Source organism: Asparagus officinalis, chromosome 2 (assembly GCF_001876935.1).
Source record: "Asparagus officinalis chromosome 2, Aspof.V1, whole genome shotgun sequence".
Classification (NCBI taxonomy): domain Eukaryota; kingdom Viridiplantae; phylum Streptophyta; class Magnoliopsida; order Asparagales; family Asparagaceae; genus Asparagus; species Asparagus officinalis.
In genome coordinates, this window is record NC_033795.1 from 30016885 (window position 1) to 30039376 (window position 22492).

The 22492-nt window shown below is 35.2% G+C and overlaps 1 protein-coding gene across 2 annotated transcripts; it reads left to right on the forward strand.

Annotated features, from left to right (window-relative positions):
* LOC109830613 (heavy metal-associated isoprenylated plant protein 7-like) lies at nt 17298–21879 on the forward strand. 2 transcript variants are annotated; one of them, XM_020397924.1, is made up of 5 exons: nt 17298–17406; nt 17821–18067; nt 18301–18512; nt 18626–18713; nt 21145–21879. In XM_020397924.1, the coding sequence occupies exons 1-5, from the start codon at nt 17398–17400 to the stop codon at nt 21573–21575; spliced, it is 987 nt and encodes a 328-aa protein (XP_020253513.1). In that variant the 5' UTR covers nt 17298–17397; the 3' UTR covers nt 21576–21879. The 2 variants fall into 2 exon arrangements, with proteins under 2 accessions (XP_020253513.1, XP_020253514.1); XM_020397925.1 differs by having other exon boundaries at nt 18301–18509.

Genomic DNA, 22492 nt, shown 5'->3' on the forward strand with positions numbered 1-22492 from the left:
TTTATTTTCTTGTTCTTTTTTTTTTGTAGTTTTTTTTTTACTTTTATTCTCTTTCTTTTATGCTCTCTAGCCTAGATTTTATTTCTTATTTTTATTTTGCATAATGTGCAACTAAATCTTGTAGGAATTCTAGAATTGTATGAAACTAATTTGATTTCTTTTATGATTTGTGAATTGCTCTCTTGTGCGATAATTAACTAGATAACTAAGTGATAGAAGAAGAATTTAATAATATATATTTATCTTAAGTGGTTTGATAGGTTATACTTATGAATTTTAGAATTACTATTTACTTATTTTTTATTTCATGAATGGTAATTTTACTTGGATGATAATTTGATAAGTTATGCTTTCCTTAAGTGGTTTGATAGTTTATACTTAATAAATTTAAAGTAAAATATGATATAAAGAGAGTAGTTCATAAATCCTAAATAAAATTAACTTGTGGTTCAATTCTATATTCCCATGTTCTTTACTTGACTTCCTCCATCTTTTACTTATTTTGATTTATCTCTTTTTGATTATTTTTTTCTCTTCTTGATTTTGTTCTTTTCTATTTCCTTTATTTCTTCTCCTTATTTAGTCTTTGTTTTCTTTTATTAGTTCACTCTCTTTCTCCGCTCTTATTCTAGTTTTCTTTTATTTGTAAATAATCACACTCTCTATATCACTTTCACTTTCGCTCCTCTTTATCTACACACATCTAGAACCATTGATAAAAAAAATTTCCTATCTACCTTCACTAGTGGAAAACTAGGCATCGTTGACGGGCATTCCCGTCAAGAATGCCTAAATTCCCGTTGGTAATGAATATCCTTGACGGCTTCCCATCAAGGATAAGCCGTCAGCGATAGTCCCGTAAAGGAAGAACTATCCCCGACGGGGAGCCGTCAGTAATGTTATATTAGATGACATCAATGTGTTGACGTTTTACGATTCGCGTCATGGTGATAGTGGAAACACGCTGAACATGGTATTCCGTCAGCGATGTTTCTATTATCATCTGACGGGGATCCCATCATGATAGCTGTACTCGACGACATATCATCGTCGCTGAAACACATTCGAACGATGAGAACCCATCAGCGTAGGTTGCTGACAAGGGGGGAAGCAATCAGCGATGTACTTAATATCGCTGACGGAATCTTCGTCAGCGTATATATCGCTGACGGATCCCGTCAGCGATACCTATCGTTGACGGGATTCTCGTCAACGATATTATGTACATCGCTGACGGGAATCCCATCAGCGATACGTATCGCTGACAGGGTTCCCATCAGTGATAAGTATTAGCAGCTAAAAAAAATTCTGCTGATTATATATCCAGTTCCCTGTACATATCAATTCCCTGTACATACAAATCTCCAAACGACATTTCATGCGCATTCCAAAACATCTCGAAATGAATACAATCCAAATTTTCCCAATTAAATCTCTCATCCAATCAATTTTCACAAACATTTGAAATATGTACATTCACTTTTCACGATAAGTTCCAAATCCACAACAATTTTCACAACAAACCATACACACATATCATAAGTTCTAAATCCACAACAAACCATACACGCATAACATAATCTCAACTATAAAGATTTCCACAATATACAAACACGAGTTTAGGATTTAACTCACTAAGATAGGTCATCCGCCCTATCCATGTCATTGTCCGCGTTGCCACTGGCGGCTCCATCCCTACGACTCGTGCTCCCAATAGCATCATCTCCACTCTAACAACAAAATAATTTAAATTTAGAATCACATAATATTGTGTGTAATCATGTTTTACATATATAATAAGTAAACTAATTAACAAATATATTCTTGCAAGATAGATATACAAAGAGTTATGTGCAAGAATATGCAATATACACAAGGTGATATATCCTATATGATAGAAATATATGCAAGGATATATAAACAATAAGATATATCCTAACAAAGAGATATAGACAATGTATGTGCAAGGATATAAAACTAACAAGAGGGGTAAACAAATTAACTACAAATGTGATAGGGCAAAATGATCAACAAGCAATACACAATGGCGATGTAAGATATGAATATGAAAACAAGTGCGCCAATGCAATCACAAACAAAGGATATGTTTACGAGGTTCGGTCCCCACGACCTACGTCCCCGCTCCTCACCTCGAGGAGATCTCCACTATCACAAGTGAGTTTTCTACGTTCACCCGAACAACGTTTACACCTCACAATACAATCACTATGCAATCACACCTCACACACTAAGTGATATTTCAGAAATTATTTTTGTAAAATGTTTATTTACATGTTTAGAAACATCCCTCAAAATTTCATAATGTTTAGAGTTGATTTACTAAGGTGTAAGCACTATCAAAATGAACAAACTTGTTAGACATAGATGAGTTAAAAGCATTTAACAAATATTCTAACAAAATGTTGTTCATAGTAAACATGCGATGATCATTTTTATTCCACTTGGATTTCTCCAAAATGGGCACAATATAAGCATCATCTATAATTTCCCATAAATCAAAATGTTTAGATCTAACAAATAGTTTAAATCTAACACACCATTGGGCATAGGGGAAATTGTCTAATCTAGGAGCAACACTAGAATCATAGCCTAAACAAGATGCATCATTCATATTCATAATTTGTAAAAATATGCAAGCAAGATGCAAATGCAATCAAAACAAGATTAGCACAAAAAGATAACTTGGATCTTTAACTCAAGGCGATTAGACCTTAAATCAAAGAGCACCAAGCTCTGATACCAATTGTTAGACCCTAGAGGGGGGGTGATTAGGGTCTTATGCTAATCTAATCCGATTAAATGCCAATTAAAAACTAATTAACAAGTTATCCTAGCAAGTATGAAATATCACAAGATATATGAGCTAGGATAAGCAATGTAAACAATGAGATATATCCTATATGATAAAATATATGCAAGGATATATAAACAACACAAGGGTAAATAATCTAAACAAGATAGTGGATGATATAGATAATGAGCTAATGACAATGGCGATATAAGATATGAACATAAATATGAATGAACGCCAAAGCACACTCAAACAAGCAATATGATCACGGAGTTCGGACCTTCCGTCCTACGTCTCCGCTCCCCACTCCCGGGGAGAAATCCACTATCACAACCGGGTTTTCTACGTTCACCCGAACAACGTTTACACCTCACAGTATCGGTTTTCAACGCTCACCGATCAACGTCACTCCTCACAATCGGTTTCCTAGTTCACCGAAAACTTTCACCCCACACTCGGTTTCTAGCTCACCGAAAACCTCACAACACACTCGGTTTCTAGCTCACCGAAAACCTAACAATCTCACAATGTAACAAATATAATTTGTTCTCTAATATGGATGAGAACACAATTAAAGCACAACTCAAAGTTACAATCTCTCACCACCCAACTATACTATGTATGTAAATACTAAAAGCTCAATGTGGGTGTGTGTAACAATGAGTAAAATCAAAATCAAACTAAACTCAAATATAAAATCTAGCTTAAGAACAATGATAATCAAACAAGTATATAAATGTAAAGCTAGAGTTTGAGTTTAGAAAACTTCTCAATTTGATAACAAGAGATGGAGGGATGATAGTTGGAAGCTCAAACTTCAATAGATAATCTCCTCAAGCTCTTGTGGAATTTGATTCACAAAATCGAAACACTCAAATGCTTAAAAGCTTATAAACACACTTTAAACAAACTTAAACCCTTGATTAAAACTTTCTTAAACTTGTTTTTAAACTCTCTTGGTTGTTCTTGTTAAATGGGAGAGGTAAATGCAATGGGGTATTTATAACAACCCAAGACATCAGCCAAAACCCCAAGGAAATGACCAAAAACCCAAAAACAAACAAAACAGAAAACTAGCCGTTACTGTGCAACGGCTCTCTGATAAGTCGACTTAGAGTCGACTTATGACATATACAGTTTTTGGCAGATGCTGAAAATTATGCGTATCTGGATTTGTAAAATCAGTTAAAAATAGTAAATCAACTCTAAACATTATGAAATTTTGAGGGATGTTTCTAAACATGTAAATAAACATTTTACAAAAATAATTTCTGAAATATCACTTCTCATTTGTGAGAAATGAATATTTGAATACAGATATTTCAGATTCTAAAAACTGCTGAAACACCCGATTTTCTAAAATCAATTTGACACAGTAAATTAACTCCAAAAATTATAAAATTTTTAGGGAAGCTTCTAAACGTGTATATGAACATGTTAGAGAAGGAATTTCTTAAATATCACTTCCCATTTGAGAGAAATAATTTATTTTGTAAACTGGTCAAAAATACATAACTGTGCAACACTTCATAAGTAGACTTATAAAAAGTTATAAGTCGACTTATATAAGTCGACTTGCCTTGCTTTATAAGTCGACTTAGCAGAGGAGAAAATGCACTTTCTAGAGGAGTTCATAAGTCGACTTGTCAGGGTTTATAAGTCGACTTATAAACATGCACAGGCACTGTTCATGCTGGAAAACTGATTTTTAAAGTGCCTTTAAAAATAACAAATAAATTCCAAAAATTATGAAACTTTGGAAAATGTTTATAAACATGATAATAAACATGTTACAAAAAGAATTTTTGGAATTGCATTCCCCAATAGTGAAAACCCATCATTTTTCAAATATGTCCAAAAACATGAAAACGAAACATACATGTTTTGACATTTGATTTAAACAAACTTTTGAAACTCTACAAAATGATTTTATAAACTTTATAAACTATGTATAAACTGATATTAAAGTCTATAAACTAATAAAATAATGTTTTCACAAAAACACCTATATTTTGATAAAATCAACAAATACGTGTGTGTGAATAATATGAGCTTAAAGTATCAACACACAAGTATAAAAACCTAAACTAAATATACCCAAGCTTGTGATCTTCAACGAAGCTCTATCTTGGTACACTTGCGGATGAAGCTAAAACTTGGATCTTGAACTTGAATGCAATACTTCACTCCACTATTCCGCCAACCTCCTCTTGATATGATCGTGTAGGCTCAATCCATCCAACCTCCAACTATGTTGTTTGTCTACAAAACATAGGAATGTACAAACACTAGACAAACAACATTAGTAATAAATTGTTTGTTAAACATCATCAAAACAAGAAGGCCAACAATCTCCCCCTTTTTGATGATGACAAACAATTTACAAAACAAAGTATATGCATGAAGGAAATGAACATAATGTATCATGCATATAAACAAGAAAGAATATACTCACAATATTTCTCCCCCTTTGACAACATCAAAAAGGGGACAAAAGAATTAAGAGAGCGAAAGCTCCCCCTATCAATAAGCATAGGTGAGTATAAAACATAAAAGGATATAGGGATTGCTCCCCCTATCAAAATGCCATATAGAAAATGTGCAATAAATAAAGATTATGGCAAGCACGTGAGCAAGCATAAATGAAAAGATATGCTAAACACCACTCACAAGCAAACAAGATACAATGAGGACACATAATGATCTGACATTATAAAGATAGTGTCTCATTATAAAAACCATGTATAATAATAGATTTATGAAATCAAAAGAAGAGGAACATGAGAATCATGCAAAAAGTTTTCAAATGAAAACAAATCAACCAAAAGAATTCATAAATCAAAGTTTATATTCAAAAACAATGTTTGATCAATAAAAAAATTTTCTTTACATAACTTGATCAAACCACTCATAGAATACATTATAAAGCACAAGTAGATGATCCATTAGCACAAACACATAAATATCATCATATAAGTGAATTATAATGAATTCAAAAGCAACAAATCAAAACACAATTTTTGAGAGAGGCAACAATTATATCAAGCTCTTGAGCTTGTTAAAGGGGAAATCATATATAGGTATATAAACATGAAACAAAATAGTATTTTCCAATTCTATCCATTTGTTTCATAGTAAAACTTGAAAACTATCAAACCAAAACATATACGTATATATATAACTATATATATACAAAATTCAAAACGTGTATGTGTGTATATGATTGAGCTTAAAGTATCAACACACAAGTATAAAAACCTAAACTAAATATACCCAAGCTTGTGATCTTCAACGAAGCTCTATCTTGGTACACTTGCGGATGAAGCTAAAACTTGGATCTTGAACTTGAATGCAATACTTCACTCCACTATTCCGCCAACCTCCTCTTGATATGATCGTGTAGGCTCAATCCATCCAACCTCCAACTATGTTGTTTGTCTACAAAACATAGGAATGTACAAACACTAGACAAACAACATTAGTAATAAATTGTTTGTTAAACATCATCAAAACAAGAAGACCAACATATCTGTCTGCTACTCTCTCCACTATCAGTAAATGCCTTTTGAGTGGCCAAGAAGTTCATAATCTGGCTTTGCACCCGAGTAGGAACCTGCCTTCTACAAGATTTCATTATTTGCCTAGAAACCATCACAAAAGTAGCGGTAGGATGGATCACTCGCATAAGCTCCTCTTGAATATCCTCCCACATCTCCTCGAGAATCTGACCATCTAACATATTCATCACAGAGGAAACAAGCTGCATCGTCTGCTGAGTGCAATCCTCCTGCGGCATGTAAGAGGGCCTCGATGGCATAGTCGATGGTGTTGAAATCGGCGGAGGCTGGAATTGTGTAGACACCCTCTGAGCTCCAACTCCCATCCACCTGGTCCTCCCTTTTTTGGGAAGTCCACAAACTAAATGGCTCACATTATAATTCTGCTCTCTAGTCAGTGGCTCCTGGCTCTGTGCAACAACCTCAGAATATGTGTTTTCCAGAGCTTCCTAGAAGACAAAAAATAAATTTATGAATTGGCCTTTCAAAAATAAAAGATATTTACCTGAACAAGTAAAATAAAAGATGAAATAGTTCCACAACTGAGGCGGGCTAAGTGCTAATAAATAGTTGAAGGGTGTTTTGTGAAACATAAAAGTACATGTGAAGAAGGGTGTTAAGTGCTAATAAATAGTTGAAGGGTGTTTTGGCTTGTAAGGTGATAGGAAAAGTTTTGTCATCAGCAATTCAAAGGTTTTCGAGAATAAAACCAAGTAGATCAATCATGTTATAGTATGTTATTTCTTATGCATTGTTATATCCTAACAAGCAAGCCCCTCATACGAATGGGTCATAGTAACTCGGGGAAGAAATGGAACACTAAGTATAAACTTTGTCTCTGTGTAAACAATAACAACAGCATTGACCTGGATGTAATGAGTCATCTGTTTTTCTTTAACATTTTTTTTACTTGTATTAGTGTTACATGATGTATTGTTTTTGTGGTTGCTTGCTTGCTTCAATGCATAATAAGGCATTCCTATAGTATTCTGAGTCAATAAAATTTTGTACACTACTGTCAAACACAACAACACCAATTTGAATGGGACACTTGATGCCACTCCTTTGAGCTCCTATTTCTAACTATTATACCGGTTTATCTTAATTTCTATGCATATTCTCATAAGTTCCTAGACATCTCGTTCTTGCTCATTCTTTGTTCTTTTTATCTTTACGATGAAAAAATTAAATAGTATATTACAAAGGGTCAGCCTAAGATGATTAAATCAGTGAAACCATGAGTATGGAACAAATGGGTAAAGGAAGGACTTATAAGCATCACACTTTCATCATTGATGATGATGACAATGATAAAGTGCTGGTTGTTTATGTATGCATCATGCTCCTTAGTAAATCCCTTCCCTTAGTAAATCCCTCCTAATGTGAAGCAAGATAGGCCTACCTACTAAATATCAAACGAACAAATGGAAAATCTACCAGAAACATGAATATTATACTTACCCACAATAAAAACAACCCAATATAATCATCATATTTAAAAGATAAAATAAAATCAAAGTGCATGAAGAAGCTTGCATTATCATAGATGTATGAATTGATTTATTCCATCTTTATATCGACTATCCCTCCATCTATCAATACAAGGAATATCGATCCATGATTTGTCGGGAACTATCCTCATCTGTATGATATTAAGCATAATTAGGTAATGTAAATTTTTATTAGTAACGAATCAAATTAACGGTTGCGTGATATTAACTTTCTTCACGACATCAAGGAAATTCAAATTATAATAATCTCGGAGGGAAAATTACCAGAACATAAATTATGTGGGAGTAAAATTTAACGCTCATATTTTCAATAAGAGACTTTAACGGCTGTCATAGGAAATGGACTTATCCCATTAGGAATATAGTAGTGTCTACGACTACCTTCATCATCTTTATGCGTTTTTATTTCTTAAAAATTTCGGCAGTACTTACCCGTTGTTCTCCGAGTACACTGTGCAGATGTTATAATGCGTATCAATCATCGATAATAGATCGATTATAGATCGATACGCAAAACAACATATGCTTATTGTACACGGAGAACAATACGGTACGTGTTATCGAAATTTTGTAGGAATAAAAATGCGTAAAGTATACAAAGATAGACGATATACTACTGTATTCCTAACCTGTACGAGAAGGGGAATCCTCCCCGGACAGATCTAATAATTATTGCATGTAGAGCATGCTCCTAACATAAATCACGTTATTCTCTTTAGATGTAAAAAGTATTTTCACATTCAACTAGAATTGCGTGAGTTTATATCAGAAGAGACTCACATCCAACAATATTAGACGGAAAACTAGGGGTAATGACTTTTGATTCATAAAATCATGATATATAACACAATACAAACTCGATATATCTAACTAATTAAAATTTTTAGTTAAGATAAAGGCTAAATATCAGTAAATCCCCATTAACTTTGGGACTATTATCAGATAACCCCCCTTAATTTTCAAAATATCAGAAAACCCCCATTATTTTGATCTTCATATTAGGAAAGATAATTAAACTTCTTCATATTAGGAAAGATAATTAAACTTAGGCATCCACATTAAAGCCCATCAAAATCCAATTTTGAACTGAAGAAAAAAAAAGGACAAGAAATTACCGCTTGGATCTCTTGCACTGCAATCCAAGAAAACGTAAGACCCGCTTGGATCTCCTGCACTACAATCCAAGAAATCAAATATCAGATCAGAAACAACAACAAAACCTAAAATTACAACAAAAAATTTAAAAAAATCACTGACAGAGAGGTTTCTGTGAGTTGATTATCACATGATTGTTGCCTCATCTCATGCATCTTAAGTTTAATTATCAGTTTTGCTAGAAACCTTTGCAGCAAGAGGGGCAAAATAATATATTTAACAATACATGATTATCACATGCAAAGTATGCAATAAACCATCTACTTCATCTCATGCATCTTAAGTACATATATACTTACTTTTAATCTCTCCAATGGAACTCATAATTATTTCCATTTTCAGTTTTGGAATTTGTCAATTTCTTTCTTTATGGTCACAATATATTAAACATAAAGGTTAATTGCAAATAGACCCCCAGTCGTATTATTGTTTCGAACTTAGTACCCTTGTAGTTTTATTGTTATAGATAGACCCCTGGATTATTGTTATTATTATTGACTATTTTAAAAATTTACAACAAAACCTAAAATTACAACAAATAAATTTAAAAAATCACTTACAGAGAGGTTTCTGCGAGTTGAGCGGGGGCAGTGTCGCGGCGAGCTCCGGCGAGAGATCGGGGGTTCGGGGTTTCGGGGCCTCAGCGCACGGGCGGTGGAGTTGGAGAGGAGGAGCGGGAGGTGACGGAGATCGCGATCTAGGGCGGCCGCGAGGGGTGAGGCCGCGAGGGGTGATGGCGAGGGCGGCGGGCGGTGAAGTCGAGTGGGGTTAGGCCGGCGGCGAGTCAGAGCTGCCAGAAGGGAGTCGAGGGCGGGGGCGCGAGTATAAATTAGGGCTTTTTAATTTGGAAACGAGAGACTGATCGGTTAAAATTTATATCAAACATTGCTGACGGGCTTCCCGTCAGCGATGTTTATTTCCCGTCGGCAATGATAACATCGCCGACGGGTATAACTCAATTGTGACGGCAACTTCGCTGACGGGAATTCTCGTCAGCGATATAAACGTCGCTGACGGGAAACTCCCGTCAGCGTTGTTGCCGTCAGCGATACATGATTTTCCACTAGTGCTTTCTCATGTAATTGATATTATATTATATTATAATTTGGTTATGTACTTGAAACTTGACACTATTATTATGACACATTAGCGCTATCTTTTAAGGCCCCTTAAAAAAAAAGGGAATTCCCCTACTTTTGTAAAATTAACTTAGAAGCATAAATAATAATAAGATATCCTACGCAGACGCCCTCCTGGCTATATTTTAGAAGCTTTCAAAACTATCTCAATGTATCTAAATGTGAATTTTGTGATATTATAAAGAAGATAAACGCTATATGGGTTTGAATAGCCTATCTTACTAGTTCATCTCAACTTATCAGTTTATAATATAATTACTGATATTAAGAAGGAGTAAAGCTCTTGATCAGTCACTCAAATTATAGACCAGCATGTGCTCATGATTTGATCCAAAAAAACAACATTCTCTATTCATGTGCACGGCATGTGCCTCTCTCTAATACTAATAATTTTCCCAAATCTTCAATAATGTCTATATTAGTTATTCAAAACTTTTCAAAAGTGCTCTTAAGTCCTTAAAATCCTAAAAGGTCTTTTAAATTGATCTCTTAATGATCTACATGCCTCTGAGCTTTTGTTTCTCCACTGTGTTCACAAAAAACCACACGGTAAAGAACATTAATATGATATACAGTTGAGAGACCAATTTGCAAGATCTTTTACGGTTTAGGAACTTATTGAAGTTGAGGAACTAATATATAAAAAAGAATCCCTTCCATAGCATTATAGGTGTTATTATTAATAGCTATTACACCCAGGAGCTGCTGGGGCTTAGGGGCTGTTTGGTTGTATGTTTTTACCATGTAAAAGTATGGAAAATGTAAAAAAGTGGGTCCCAATGTCAGCTTTCATCACTTTATATTGTTTGTTTAAATTCTTTTTTTACATGAAAAGCTTACACCTTTTGATGAGGTGTCACCGAAAGCAAAATCACCAAAATTAGGAGTATGAAAAGCTTACACCTTTTGATGAGGTGTCACCGAAAGCAAAATCACCAAAATTAGGAGTGATTTTGTTGGAAAGCTGACACAATGTCATAAATGTGTCCAAAAAATAATAAAAATGTTAAAACCTTGTAGAAAGTGGTGAGGTGGATACCCACTTTCCATTTTGTGTCATAAATACTTTAGTTTACATTATACTATCCAAACAATATAATACTATTATTTTAGGATTCATAAAGATTCCTAACCAAACAATGTAAACACTCAAATGGAAAGTGGTATAATACTATTATTTTAGGATTCATAAAGATTCCTAACCAAACAATGTAAACACTCAAATGGAAAGTGGTGAGGTGGATAACCACTTTTTATTTCCAAACAATGTAAACACTCAAATGGAAAGTGGTGAGGTGGATAACCACTTTTTATTTTGTGTCATAAATAATCTAGTTTCCTAAAATCATCCAAACAACCCCTTAAACATAATCTAATCACATCATGCTATGTGTCAGACCCTTGAAACTTGAAACTCATTGTTTAATTTAATGAATGAATGAATTTGGATCTTGGATTTATAATTAAATAATGTCACAATCATACTCCTAAGTACCTCAACATGTGGAGAGGCAACTACTTATATTGCCCCTTTCCTTGACCATATTATTGGTGAATAAAAAATAAATGGATTAATGAGCTTATGGAAGTGATTATTCTTAAACTTAGGATTCAAATCCTAATGATTTAAAAGGTAGTATCTTTATTATAAAATAAATGGTGAAGAAAACATATTCCTAAAATAATTTTTCATAGAAATAATATATTTGAGAACCTTGTTAGTTTTGTTAATGATCAGCCAAAAGTTCACGCACTTATCCAGCAATGAATTAGTTACCAAATGCGGACTGTTCAACATGAAAAACCTCTCACGCTTATGGTGTTGACCAAAATTTGAGAGATACATTGCATGTAATACTTTCATGGTGACGAGAAAGACCAAGTTGACGAACTATATAAGTATGTATAACACTTATTGTCTTGAATAGCCGTTAAAATATATATTTAATTTTATAAGTTTCTAATTTTTTTAATATTTTTGTGATTTTAAACATAATAGGCTAAAATAATATATATGTATAATGTACCAATAAATTTTCAAATACTCCAAATATGAATAGTTTTTCATTGAGCACCAATTTTAGAAATAAATATATAATAAATACAATATGAATCAATAGATAAATCCAATAGTTTAGCTAATCATATGAAGTACGACAAATCCATAGTTAATACTGTGAAAACGGCGAAGGAATTGAGAGAAAGAATTGAGAAAAACGTGAAACATAAGCAATACAGGCTCCACCACACCCTGGTGTGGTGTTTGCCACACTCAGGTGGCAGAATATGTCCCCTGTTGTCAGGGGTCTGATGTCTGCCACACCTAGGTGTGACAGAATCTGCTCTGTTTTTAGGGGTGTGGTGTCTGTCACCCCCGGGTGTGGTAGACTCGTTTTCGGAGTCCTACATTGTTTAGGATTGAGTTTGTTATAAATAGAAACACGTTTTTTAGGGTTCCTTAAGGAGAGAATTAGCAGTCTTTTGAGCACTTTGAGAGGGAGATATTGTGAGGGTGTTGAGAGCTTTTGTTAGGGTTATATTTGAGTGATTTTGTGAGTTGTAACCCGTTGTATTTCTCCTTCATATAGTAAAATATCTCCATCCTCTCCCCGTGGACGTAGGCAATTGTCGAACCACGTAAATCACTGTGTTTGGTTTGATTTGTGTCGTATTTTGGTGAATTACACTCGTATTTGGTTTGATTTTCTTCTCTCATTGCTCACCAACTCGTTTGGTTGTCGAGCACACTTTCGCACGGTGCGCAAAAATTAGTATCAGAGCTCAGATTTAAGATTAGGATTTTGGCATTGCGTGGAGGAAGATTTATTGTGGAAGCTTGGTTCCTGGAGTTCTAAGCTTCGGTGGAGATAGCATTGCGGAGTTGCCATTGGGATCTCGTTTTCCTTGTGTGGTTAGGGGATCTATTTAGAATCTAATCTAGGGTTCAGTTGGGTAATTTCTCAATCCTATCAAAGTTTGATTTTTTTCTACAATTTGGAGTTTGTGAGTATGGGTGAAAAAGATGGTAAAAGCAGCAAAATGACGGGTACAATTCAAGTTGGTTTTCAAAACACTAAAATTAGTTTGGTTAAATATGACAACAAAATCAATTTTGGTTTGTGGATGGACAACGTACAGGACACTCTCAATGCTCAAAATTTAGAAAAGACCATCATGGTCCATGAGAGGCCATCAAAATACGAGGAGGCGGTATGGGAAAAGATGAATAGGAAAGTTTGTGGGGTGATCAGGTCCTGTTTAGAATAAGAGCTGAAGTATGATATGATTAGGGTGACGTTTACAATGAAGATGTGGGAGATTCTCAACAATAAGTATCTTACGAAGAGTGTTGAGAACCGATTGCACTTATTGCGTAGATTATTCAGATTTCAGATGTCCAGGGGCACCTCGCTATCAGTTCATGTGAACAACTACACTAGGTTATTGTCAGACTTGGCGAATATTAATGAGAATATATCGGATGAGTACAAGACGATTATTTTGTTGGTCTCCTTACCGGATGAGGAGTATGATACATTTGTGATTATTTTGTTGAATGGGAGATCTTCTATCAGCTATAGTGAAGTAACTAATGCTTTGACGAACTATGATTTAAAGATGAATGACAAGAAGACTTCTCGTGCTAGTACTTCGGGAGATATTCGAGAGGTAGTAATAGGAGCAGGTTAAAGTCTAAAGGCCATCATGTAAAACCTTAAAATTTTGAATATTTTATGATAAATAATAATAAATATGTTATATATTTATAAATAACATATTATGATGTTTGAGTATGCTAGGAATTGATTTGAGATCAATTTAATGTATATATATATATATATATAAGAGCAAATGCACAAATCATGCTCGATGTATAAATCTAAAAATTTATGAACAGTGGAGAGATTTTGTATTTTACACACTGATATGTTACGGATATGGAAAAACTTAAAAGGCCAAAGTTGTAGATATCTTTAGCATCTTTTTAAAAAATCTTTAATCACCTCATTCCGAGGTCGTATGCGAAAGTTACAGCTAAAATACCGAAGAGTATGTTTCTAGTCGGACTGGTTTTCCAGTTTCGGGTTTCGGGTTTTGGGCTATAGTTTTCGGGTTTGCTGTCATATATACACATGCTTAAACACGAAAAACACCTCTTTTCTCCTGTGTTCCAAACCCTAGCAGCCCCTTTTCCCCTCTCTCAAACCCTACTTCTTTTCTTTGGCGATTTTGAGGGATTTCGGAGGACTTTTCAGCTGGTTTTGTGCAGTACACCGAAGGGGATTGGTTTTCTTTCACGTGGCAGGAGTTTTTTTAGCATCTGAGGCAAGTAACATCTCGTCCAACTCTGCACCCTTTTATTTTACACGTTTTATTAAGTTTTATTCGGATTTTTCGAGCCTAAAACGTATTTTTAGTGTACAAAAGATAGATCTTTATAACTTATGAAGTGAGAATACATTATCATAATTTTCTAATTGATTACAATAGTAACCTTGACAAATTTCAGATCTCAAATTTATTAATCATGAATTAAATCACAAGTTTTTACTTTTAAAACTTTTAAACATGTGTATATAAATGTTTAGGGTTTCGACGATATATTTACATGCTAATATTTCATTTCATCTTGTTTCATATATGTTGATATCAGTAATATTAAGCTTGGAAAATAATAATGTTACTTCTAGATTTGTTTCGAAGCAGATAGAAACGTGTGAAGGGTTTCTGCATGTTTCGGTTGATCAGTGGCACAATTTGTGCATGTTTACTTTTGTTGTGTGCTTTAATGTGAACGGGGAGTCACCTCGAATATTTGACGTTAGAAATTATTGTTTATTATGTATCTTCATATGTGAGATGACTTGCGGACATGAGTTTAGATTTGCACACCGAGACACGCGTGAAATTAGTGTATATGCATCCTTTTCATATATCTCATCGATATTCTACACATTTCATTCAGTTTATCTGTTGGGCAATTATTATGGGCAGTCCATGTGTTGGACATTCATCATATTCAGTCCATGTGTTGGACATTCATCATTCAGTCCATGTGTTGGACAATTTATATATGCAGTCCATGTGTTAGGCATCCACTATACCTAGTCGTAATCCATGTGTTGGACACCTATTTAAACATTGTGTATGACACTTACACTTACATAGACTGGACATGACACTTATGTGAGTTTTGACATGACATGGTATTTGAGTTTTGAGATGAGTTTGTTTTTTCTTTATTTTTATTGTTCCATGTATTAGATTTATGGATTTGGTATTTAGGGGTCTACAATTCGAGATACAAGGTATATACATGAGGGTTTCATTGTTTGGATTATTTCGCTCGACGTACCTATGCTCGTGTTGTAAATTTCTAAATACTAAAATCCTCATTTTGTTAGGATCAATGATTTTATATTATTATGTATTGACTGTATTTTCTATATACAATGAGCCCTCTTCCTTTGGGTTAGTTGTGATGTTGCTCGCTAGCGCTTTGACGCTCGTTGTCCCCTCCCATTTCAGGTAACGAGTCAGGTGCACGGAGAGTCGCAAGTTGATGGCGATACTTATTAGCGTTCATCTTTCATTTGTAGTTTTATTTTATTTATGGAGCTTCACTGTAGATATTTTGTTTAGACATTTGAGAGCTATGTTCTAGAAGTTGTAAAGGCTGTGTGCCTTATTTTTTTTTATCAGATATTTTGTATTTGAGACTTGTTGAGATCTCCAGACTAGTTATTTCAGATATTCACTTTATATTTTTATATGTTGGATGATGAAATATATTTTTTATCTCTATTATTTCATCATATATCTCTTGTATTATCTTTTACTTGCTTTTGTACCTACACCTGTTATTGACTCTACTAGAGAGATAGTAATTATGATGGTGAAACATGTTATTACACGATGTGGTGCATGACAGGTTTGACATTCCTGGTTTTACCTCGGACTGTAGTATTGTGTGAACCCATGGGCATCACAGCGCCCGAGCTGCTCCTGGAGGACGCTACATCTAGGGTCGGGGTTCCCAGTGACAGAAGACGATCAAGAAGAGCGAACGGGTGGCGATTTTAGGAGAAAGTGGATCTAAGAGTGAGGGGTCGAAGTGTGAGGCTTGAGAAATAGCGCCATGGAGAAAAGATAAGGAGCGGCGGCTGGGAGAGGAAATGAGTTTAGGCCTTTTAGGGTTTGAGTCTTTTGACTCTTTGGGTTGGGGACGGGTCGGGTAGGGTTTGAGAATTGCAGACTAAGACTTGTAGTATATTCGGTCGGTTCGAGTCGGTTCAGGTTGAAAAGTTTTCAACCCGACCCGAACTGTCCTACTCATAAAATGATTTTTTCGGATCGGTTCGGTCGGTTTGGACCGAATCATGCTCAGGCCTAGATATGTGTATGTGTGAATTCCCCAAAGATCCTAGGGTTTTCTGAAATTAACCCAATATACATTTCTGAACAATATGAGTACTGCTACGGGGACCCAAAATATAGGACTAAGGGAGGGGACATGTGAGGTGTCCCATCCCTATTGCATAATGAGTTGGCCATGCCAACTCATTATGTAATAGAGAGTAGACACATCACCTGTCTCCTTATTTGGTCTTATATTTTGGATCCTTAAATCATTTTTCTTTTATTAATTTGCAGTGCACTTTTCTTGTGAGGGGAAGGGCTGGAGATTCCCTCTCCTAATGTTCGAAATTTACTTACTGCATTTATTACCTTGTTCTTTGCCCTCGGTTACATTTCCAAACTTAGAAGATTACATAAACCTACCCCCCAAGTCACCAAGAAACTAAAATCCAAATAAAGCTAAAAACGGGCCCAGAATCGTAACAGAGGTGCATTATTGGGTGCGAATATAACTTCAGTGGGACCGTCCTAGTTGGGCGGTGCATTTGAGGGTTCCTCGTCGTAAATCGTCAAACATTCCAATGCCTCGCAGTATCCTACTAAGTACAGAATTAGTCAGGGTGTGGCTAGTGATGGAGTAGGATAGATACCCTCATTAGAGTGTGCCCGCGGTGAAGGACAACGGTGAGGGTGTAACACTTGGCAAGCGGAGGCACGTGCAATCGCACGTGTCTCCGTAATAAAAGCCCACATCTCCTTCGCCCTGGAGAGAGAGAGTGTGTTTTGAGAAGAAGAGGCTAGAGAGAGAGAGAGAGAGAGAGAGAGGAGATCGTCAGCATTAGCTTATTGTGTTACGAGAGCAAATGGGGGAGGTCGGTTCTGTGTCCTCCTGCAAATTTTTAAATTGTTTATTTGAAGTTAAATTTTCTTCTTCTTCTTCTTTTTCCCCCTACCTTTTGCCAATTAAGAGTTAATCGTTGAACCTGATTCTTAAATCTAACAGTGTGTTTTTCGTGAGTTTGGTTCTAATAATCTAGTCTTTCAAGCCCATTATAAAGTTGTACTTGGACTCTTTTTTTACAAAGAAAAGTTTGATTATATTTGCAGGAATTTTATTTATGTTCACGATAAGCCCCTCTTGGCTACAAGGGCTTTCCTTAAAGTTTCCTTTTTTATCATTTTTTGACGGAGGGAAAAAAGTTCTCTTTTTTCTGTAGTTTATTTTGCTATTTCTCTTTGTTTTGGGCTTTTATGAATTTTTTTTCTTTTTAACTTCGTTGTTACAGGAAGTGAAGAAGCCAGAAGAGGAGAAGAAAGCGGAGGACGAGAAACCGAAGGCGGAGGACCCGACCCCAAAGCCAGAGGACGAGCCCAAGAAAGAGGGCGGTGAAGAGAAACCCTCCGGCGACGCTCCGCCGGCGGAGGAGACGCCGTCACCACCTCCTCCTCCGCCGGAAGAGATTGAGATGAGAGTGTTCATGCATTGCGAGGGCTGCGCTCGCAAGGTCAAGCGTTCCCTCAAAGGCTTTGAAGGTAAAAGGGGAAATTTATCAAAACCCCCCCATATAGCAATTTAATTTTTTTAGTATCTAAGTTACAAATTAATAAATTAACTTAACCAGAGTGTACTTAGCGAAATTGAGAAAACACGTGTTGGTGAATTGAGTGTAAATTAGCAAATTGCAAATACGGTAGATTTTGGTGTATATTTGCCAGCGAAAAACCTTGAAAAATATGTAGGGAATGACAATGGGTTTTGTGTGAAGGTGTGGAAGATGTGAGGACCGACTGTAAAACTCACAAGGTGGTGGTTAAAGGCAAGAAGGCTGCAGAGGATCCGTTGAAGGTTGTCGACAGAGTTCAGAAGAAAACGGGTCGAAAAGTCCAGCTTTTGACTCCGCTTCCTCCGCCGAAGGAGGAGAAGAAGGAAGAAGAGAAGGAGGAGGAGAAGCCCAAAGTTGAAGAAAAGAAAGAGGAGGTCAGTTTGTAAAATTTCCATTATTTTACTTTTGTACGGGTTGATTTGTAGTGGTTTGGAGATGCAGGGGAGTAATTTTGAATTTTGTTTTGGCTGTTTTGTTTGTGTTACAGCCTGTAGTGATTGCGGTGGTGCTGAAGGTGCACATGCATTGTGAGGCCTGCGCACAAGAGATCAAGAAGAGGATTCTAAAGATGAAAGGTTATGGATTCTCACCTTTTAATTTTACAATTTTAAATTTGCACTTTTAGGACTTTTTTGTGGCCTAATGAGTTTTATTCAGGTCCCATCTTTGGTAACAAAAGGAGTTGGGGCCAATTCGATATTTGTATTTTTAGGTTGCTGCTGCTTAATTCTTATTTTAAGAAGCAGTCAATAGTTATCTTTAGTTATTAAAAAAAAGATCTTGGTTAGACAAGCCGCCAGCCTACTTTTGTAAGGTGCTTTTTAGGAAGCTATCTGATGATGCTTTTAAAAATTGCTGCGTTTTTCTAGCATACATACACTCTAGATTTATGGGGTGTTTGGTTACATTTCTATAAATTATAGGAAATGTTTTCCATCCCAAATTTGATTTCCTTGTATTTTTTAAAAAAATTATAAGAAAAGTTTTGAGAAGTTAAAAAGTACAAATTTTCTTATTTTTTATATTGTGCTTGTTTGGTTCAAAACAAGAAAATGAGAAATAACTTTTGGGAAAATAGCAACATTTCCTATAATTTATAGAAATATAACCAAACACCACCAACTTTATAGAAAAGTGAGAACTTTGTAGAAAAGAGTTAATGAGTTTTATTATTTAAATAATGAATGCGTCAGATTTCCAAGAGATTTCCTCCCATTTTAGAAGGAAATCAATTTCCATAAAATTTGGTACTTTTGGGCACTTTATAGAAAACATTTCTGTAAATTTTTTTGGAGCCAAACACAGTTTATAGAAATGTATAGAAAACTCTTATTTACATAAATGCCATGCGTCAGTACTTTTGAGAAAACATTTCTCAAAAACAATGCAACCAAACACCCTCAATATTATCTTGAATTGAGGTTTTCCTTACAGGAAAAAAAAATTAATTTTTACTAACAATAAACAAGTTGCGATGTTGAAGCGGCCTATATGATATTATGATTATTGAACAATTATGTTTCACAGCTTATGTGAGTTGCTTTTATAAGTTGGCTTATCTAAGCAACTTATCTCTCTAGTCTAGATCCTATCAGAACCACCCCCGCAGAAATAATAGTTCGGTGGATGGATTTGCGCCTTTGATTGAATAATCATAATTCCCAACCTAACCTTCTAGCAACCCGTTTATATGGTATAGATATAGATCAACCCGTTGTCATATTATGTGTTCTGATAGAGAGTCCTTTGTCCTTCTAGCAATATCAAATGAGCCCTTAGTCCAAGCATGGAGAGTTGAAAGAGGGTGAGCAGGGGGTGCTCGCTCGGTGCGAGTCATTAGTGATGACTGAAAGATATACCTAATTTTGGGTTAGGGGTCTTAGGGATTTTGTACTGATCAACTTGGTATTGTAGTTGATGTACGAATCAAGATCACCTGGAATTATATTCTCATGACTATATCACGAAAATGGATTAGTAGAAAAGTTATAATCATCGATATTTTTTTTATTTTATTTTTTTTGCAAATATGGCACGAAGACGGAATCAGTCTTAATTCGTGGTACAATATAAAAATTTCTCCACTCTCTTATTTCTAAAGATGCTGAATTATTTAACCTTCATAGTAGTACAGTTGCCTCCATTTACTTTTAGGGGACATTGCTTTGCATGCCTCTGAACTATTTTGTTTTGTAATGGCTAGTTGATGTACCTTTTGTTTGTTATTAACTGGTGTTTTGTAATTATTATACTAAATTCTCCTTTTTCACCACTTCTCTACTAAAAATCTACTCCATAAGCATTTTTAGCATACATATATTTCGAAGCTAAATTCCCTCAATTAACTTTATATAGTTTATATGTATGTATTGTTGAAACTTGCTTCTAAATTCTTTATTGAGAGTTACTGTGATCTGGCATTTCTCAACGTTTGTACTTCTTGTCCAAATTTTTCTTGCTTATATTATTATTATTACTAGGGGAAATTTTTTTTCAAAAGTTATAATTTAAAATTAATGATCTGGTCATAGTTTACGAGAATAGCATGAGACTTTTTTTCAATTCAATAATCTGTTAAGGACTGTTCTTTGATTCGATCTGCGCCCATATTTTATTGTTTCTTAACTCAAGATCTCGATTTGTAGCTCTCACCCTTTTTAATTGTCAAATAGTACCCTTTCTTTTTTTTAAGAACAACGTTGGTGACAATCTCCCCCAAAAGCCTCTGACAACCTTCTCATTCAACTACAAAATAAATATTTGTTTAAAATCCAAATTTGAATACAACATTCATAATTTTAAAGTATTAAATACAAATACGTCTAGCCACTTTGGTATCTCTAAACTTCTTTATTACCCGGGAACACTGAAATATTTCAGGGTCCTATGCAATATTAGATTGTTTGTGTTTATAATAAAATAAATTTGGGAGTACAAAGTTGTTAATCTCTCATAATACAGACTCTTGTTCAATTATTAACATTGCTGGAACATTTCATATTTCAGGTGTTCAGTCTGCCGAACCTGAGCTCAAAGCCTCACAAGTTACAGTGAAAGGCATATTCGACCCCCCAAAACTGGTAGAATACATGTACAAGCGTACAGGGAAGCACGCCATCATTGTCAAGACTGAGCCAGAGAAAAAGCCTGACGAAGAAAAGCCCAAGGATGATGAGAAGCCCAAAGAAGATAAAAAGACTGAAGAAAAGCCCGAAGGTGAGAAAACCGAGAAAGAAGCCGTGGAGAAGAAAGATGCTGTCGCCGGGGATGAGGCAGCAGCATCTGCCCCAGTAGTGACCGGCCCCGGAGGTGCTGTAAAGGTTGAGCAGAAAAGGAATGAATTTTATTATTATTATCCAAGATATCAGCCGATGGAGTATGCATATCCTCCTCAAATGTTTAGTGATGAGAACCCTAATGCGTGTTCTGTAATGTAGAGAAATTTGAGGGGGTTGGTTATAAATATGCTGGAAGGTATTAGGAATAAGTGACTCTTTTTGATGGGGGAAAGAGACGTGGGTGGGATGGGTGAAATTACCCTTTTTTTTATTTTGTTTTCTGGGGTTGTAATTAGAATGAAGAGTCTTTCCCTTGGGTCTTAAGGAGATGAACCGAAGAGGATGTAGAATTTTTTGAGTTTAGGTTTTTATTTTATTTTCTTTTGTAGCTTTTATGCTGTATGTAAAATATAATGTAAACGCTATTATTCTCTATCCTGCTGCTTTGTAGAGGTTTTTTCTATCGTGGTTTTTTGGTTGATTGCTACAAGGTTGGTTTTGTAAGGTGAATGTATTGTTCTTTTTGCTAGTTTCCCACAGAATCTCGGCAGAAAATAAAAGTGAAAGAGTATAGTCGATATAGTTTCTAATGCTCGATTCCTTGTTTGTCCTTTTCAATCTAGAAATCTCATGCTTGAGGAAATGGTAGATAGACGATAGTGTTTGCACATCTTATGCAAGCATCTTATGCAAGCAAGATGGAGAATGTGAATTGATAAAGATTGATTTGTTTGTGTTTTTGTTGATTCTTTCCTTGAGCACTGATTTAGTACCATATTTGAACTTGGTTTTATACTTTTTTTTTTCTTTTGGGCACAAGTTTTATATTATTTTTATTAAGAGTATAAAACTACTTCTCTCAGTCAATCATTACCATAACTTCAGAGTTTTGGTATAGTGGTAGATGTTGTTTATAAGATCTTTTACAAATTAGATTTTCAACCCACAAAAATCAGTCCACCGATCATTCCATCACAGAGCAAAAAATTTGAGGATTAGCCACCCAATCGATAGAAGAATACTAGCTAGAATGCTTGGGTGATCGACCAATCTGTTGATTAGACGATGGACCGATC

Excerpts from the sequence above, each read along its gene's own strand:
- LOC109830613 (XM_020397924.1), top strand. Across the intron at positions 18,513-18,625 it reads TTGAAGAAAAGAAAGAGGAG|CCTGTAGTGATTGCGGTGGT; the intron begins GTCAGTTTGTAA and ends TTTGTGTTACAG. Across the intron at positions 18,714-21,144 it reads GAGGATTCTAAAGATGAAAG|GTGTTCAGTCTGCCGAACCT; the intron begins GTTATGGATTCT and ends TTCATATTTCAG.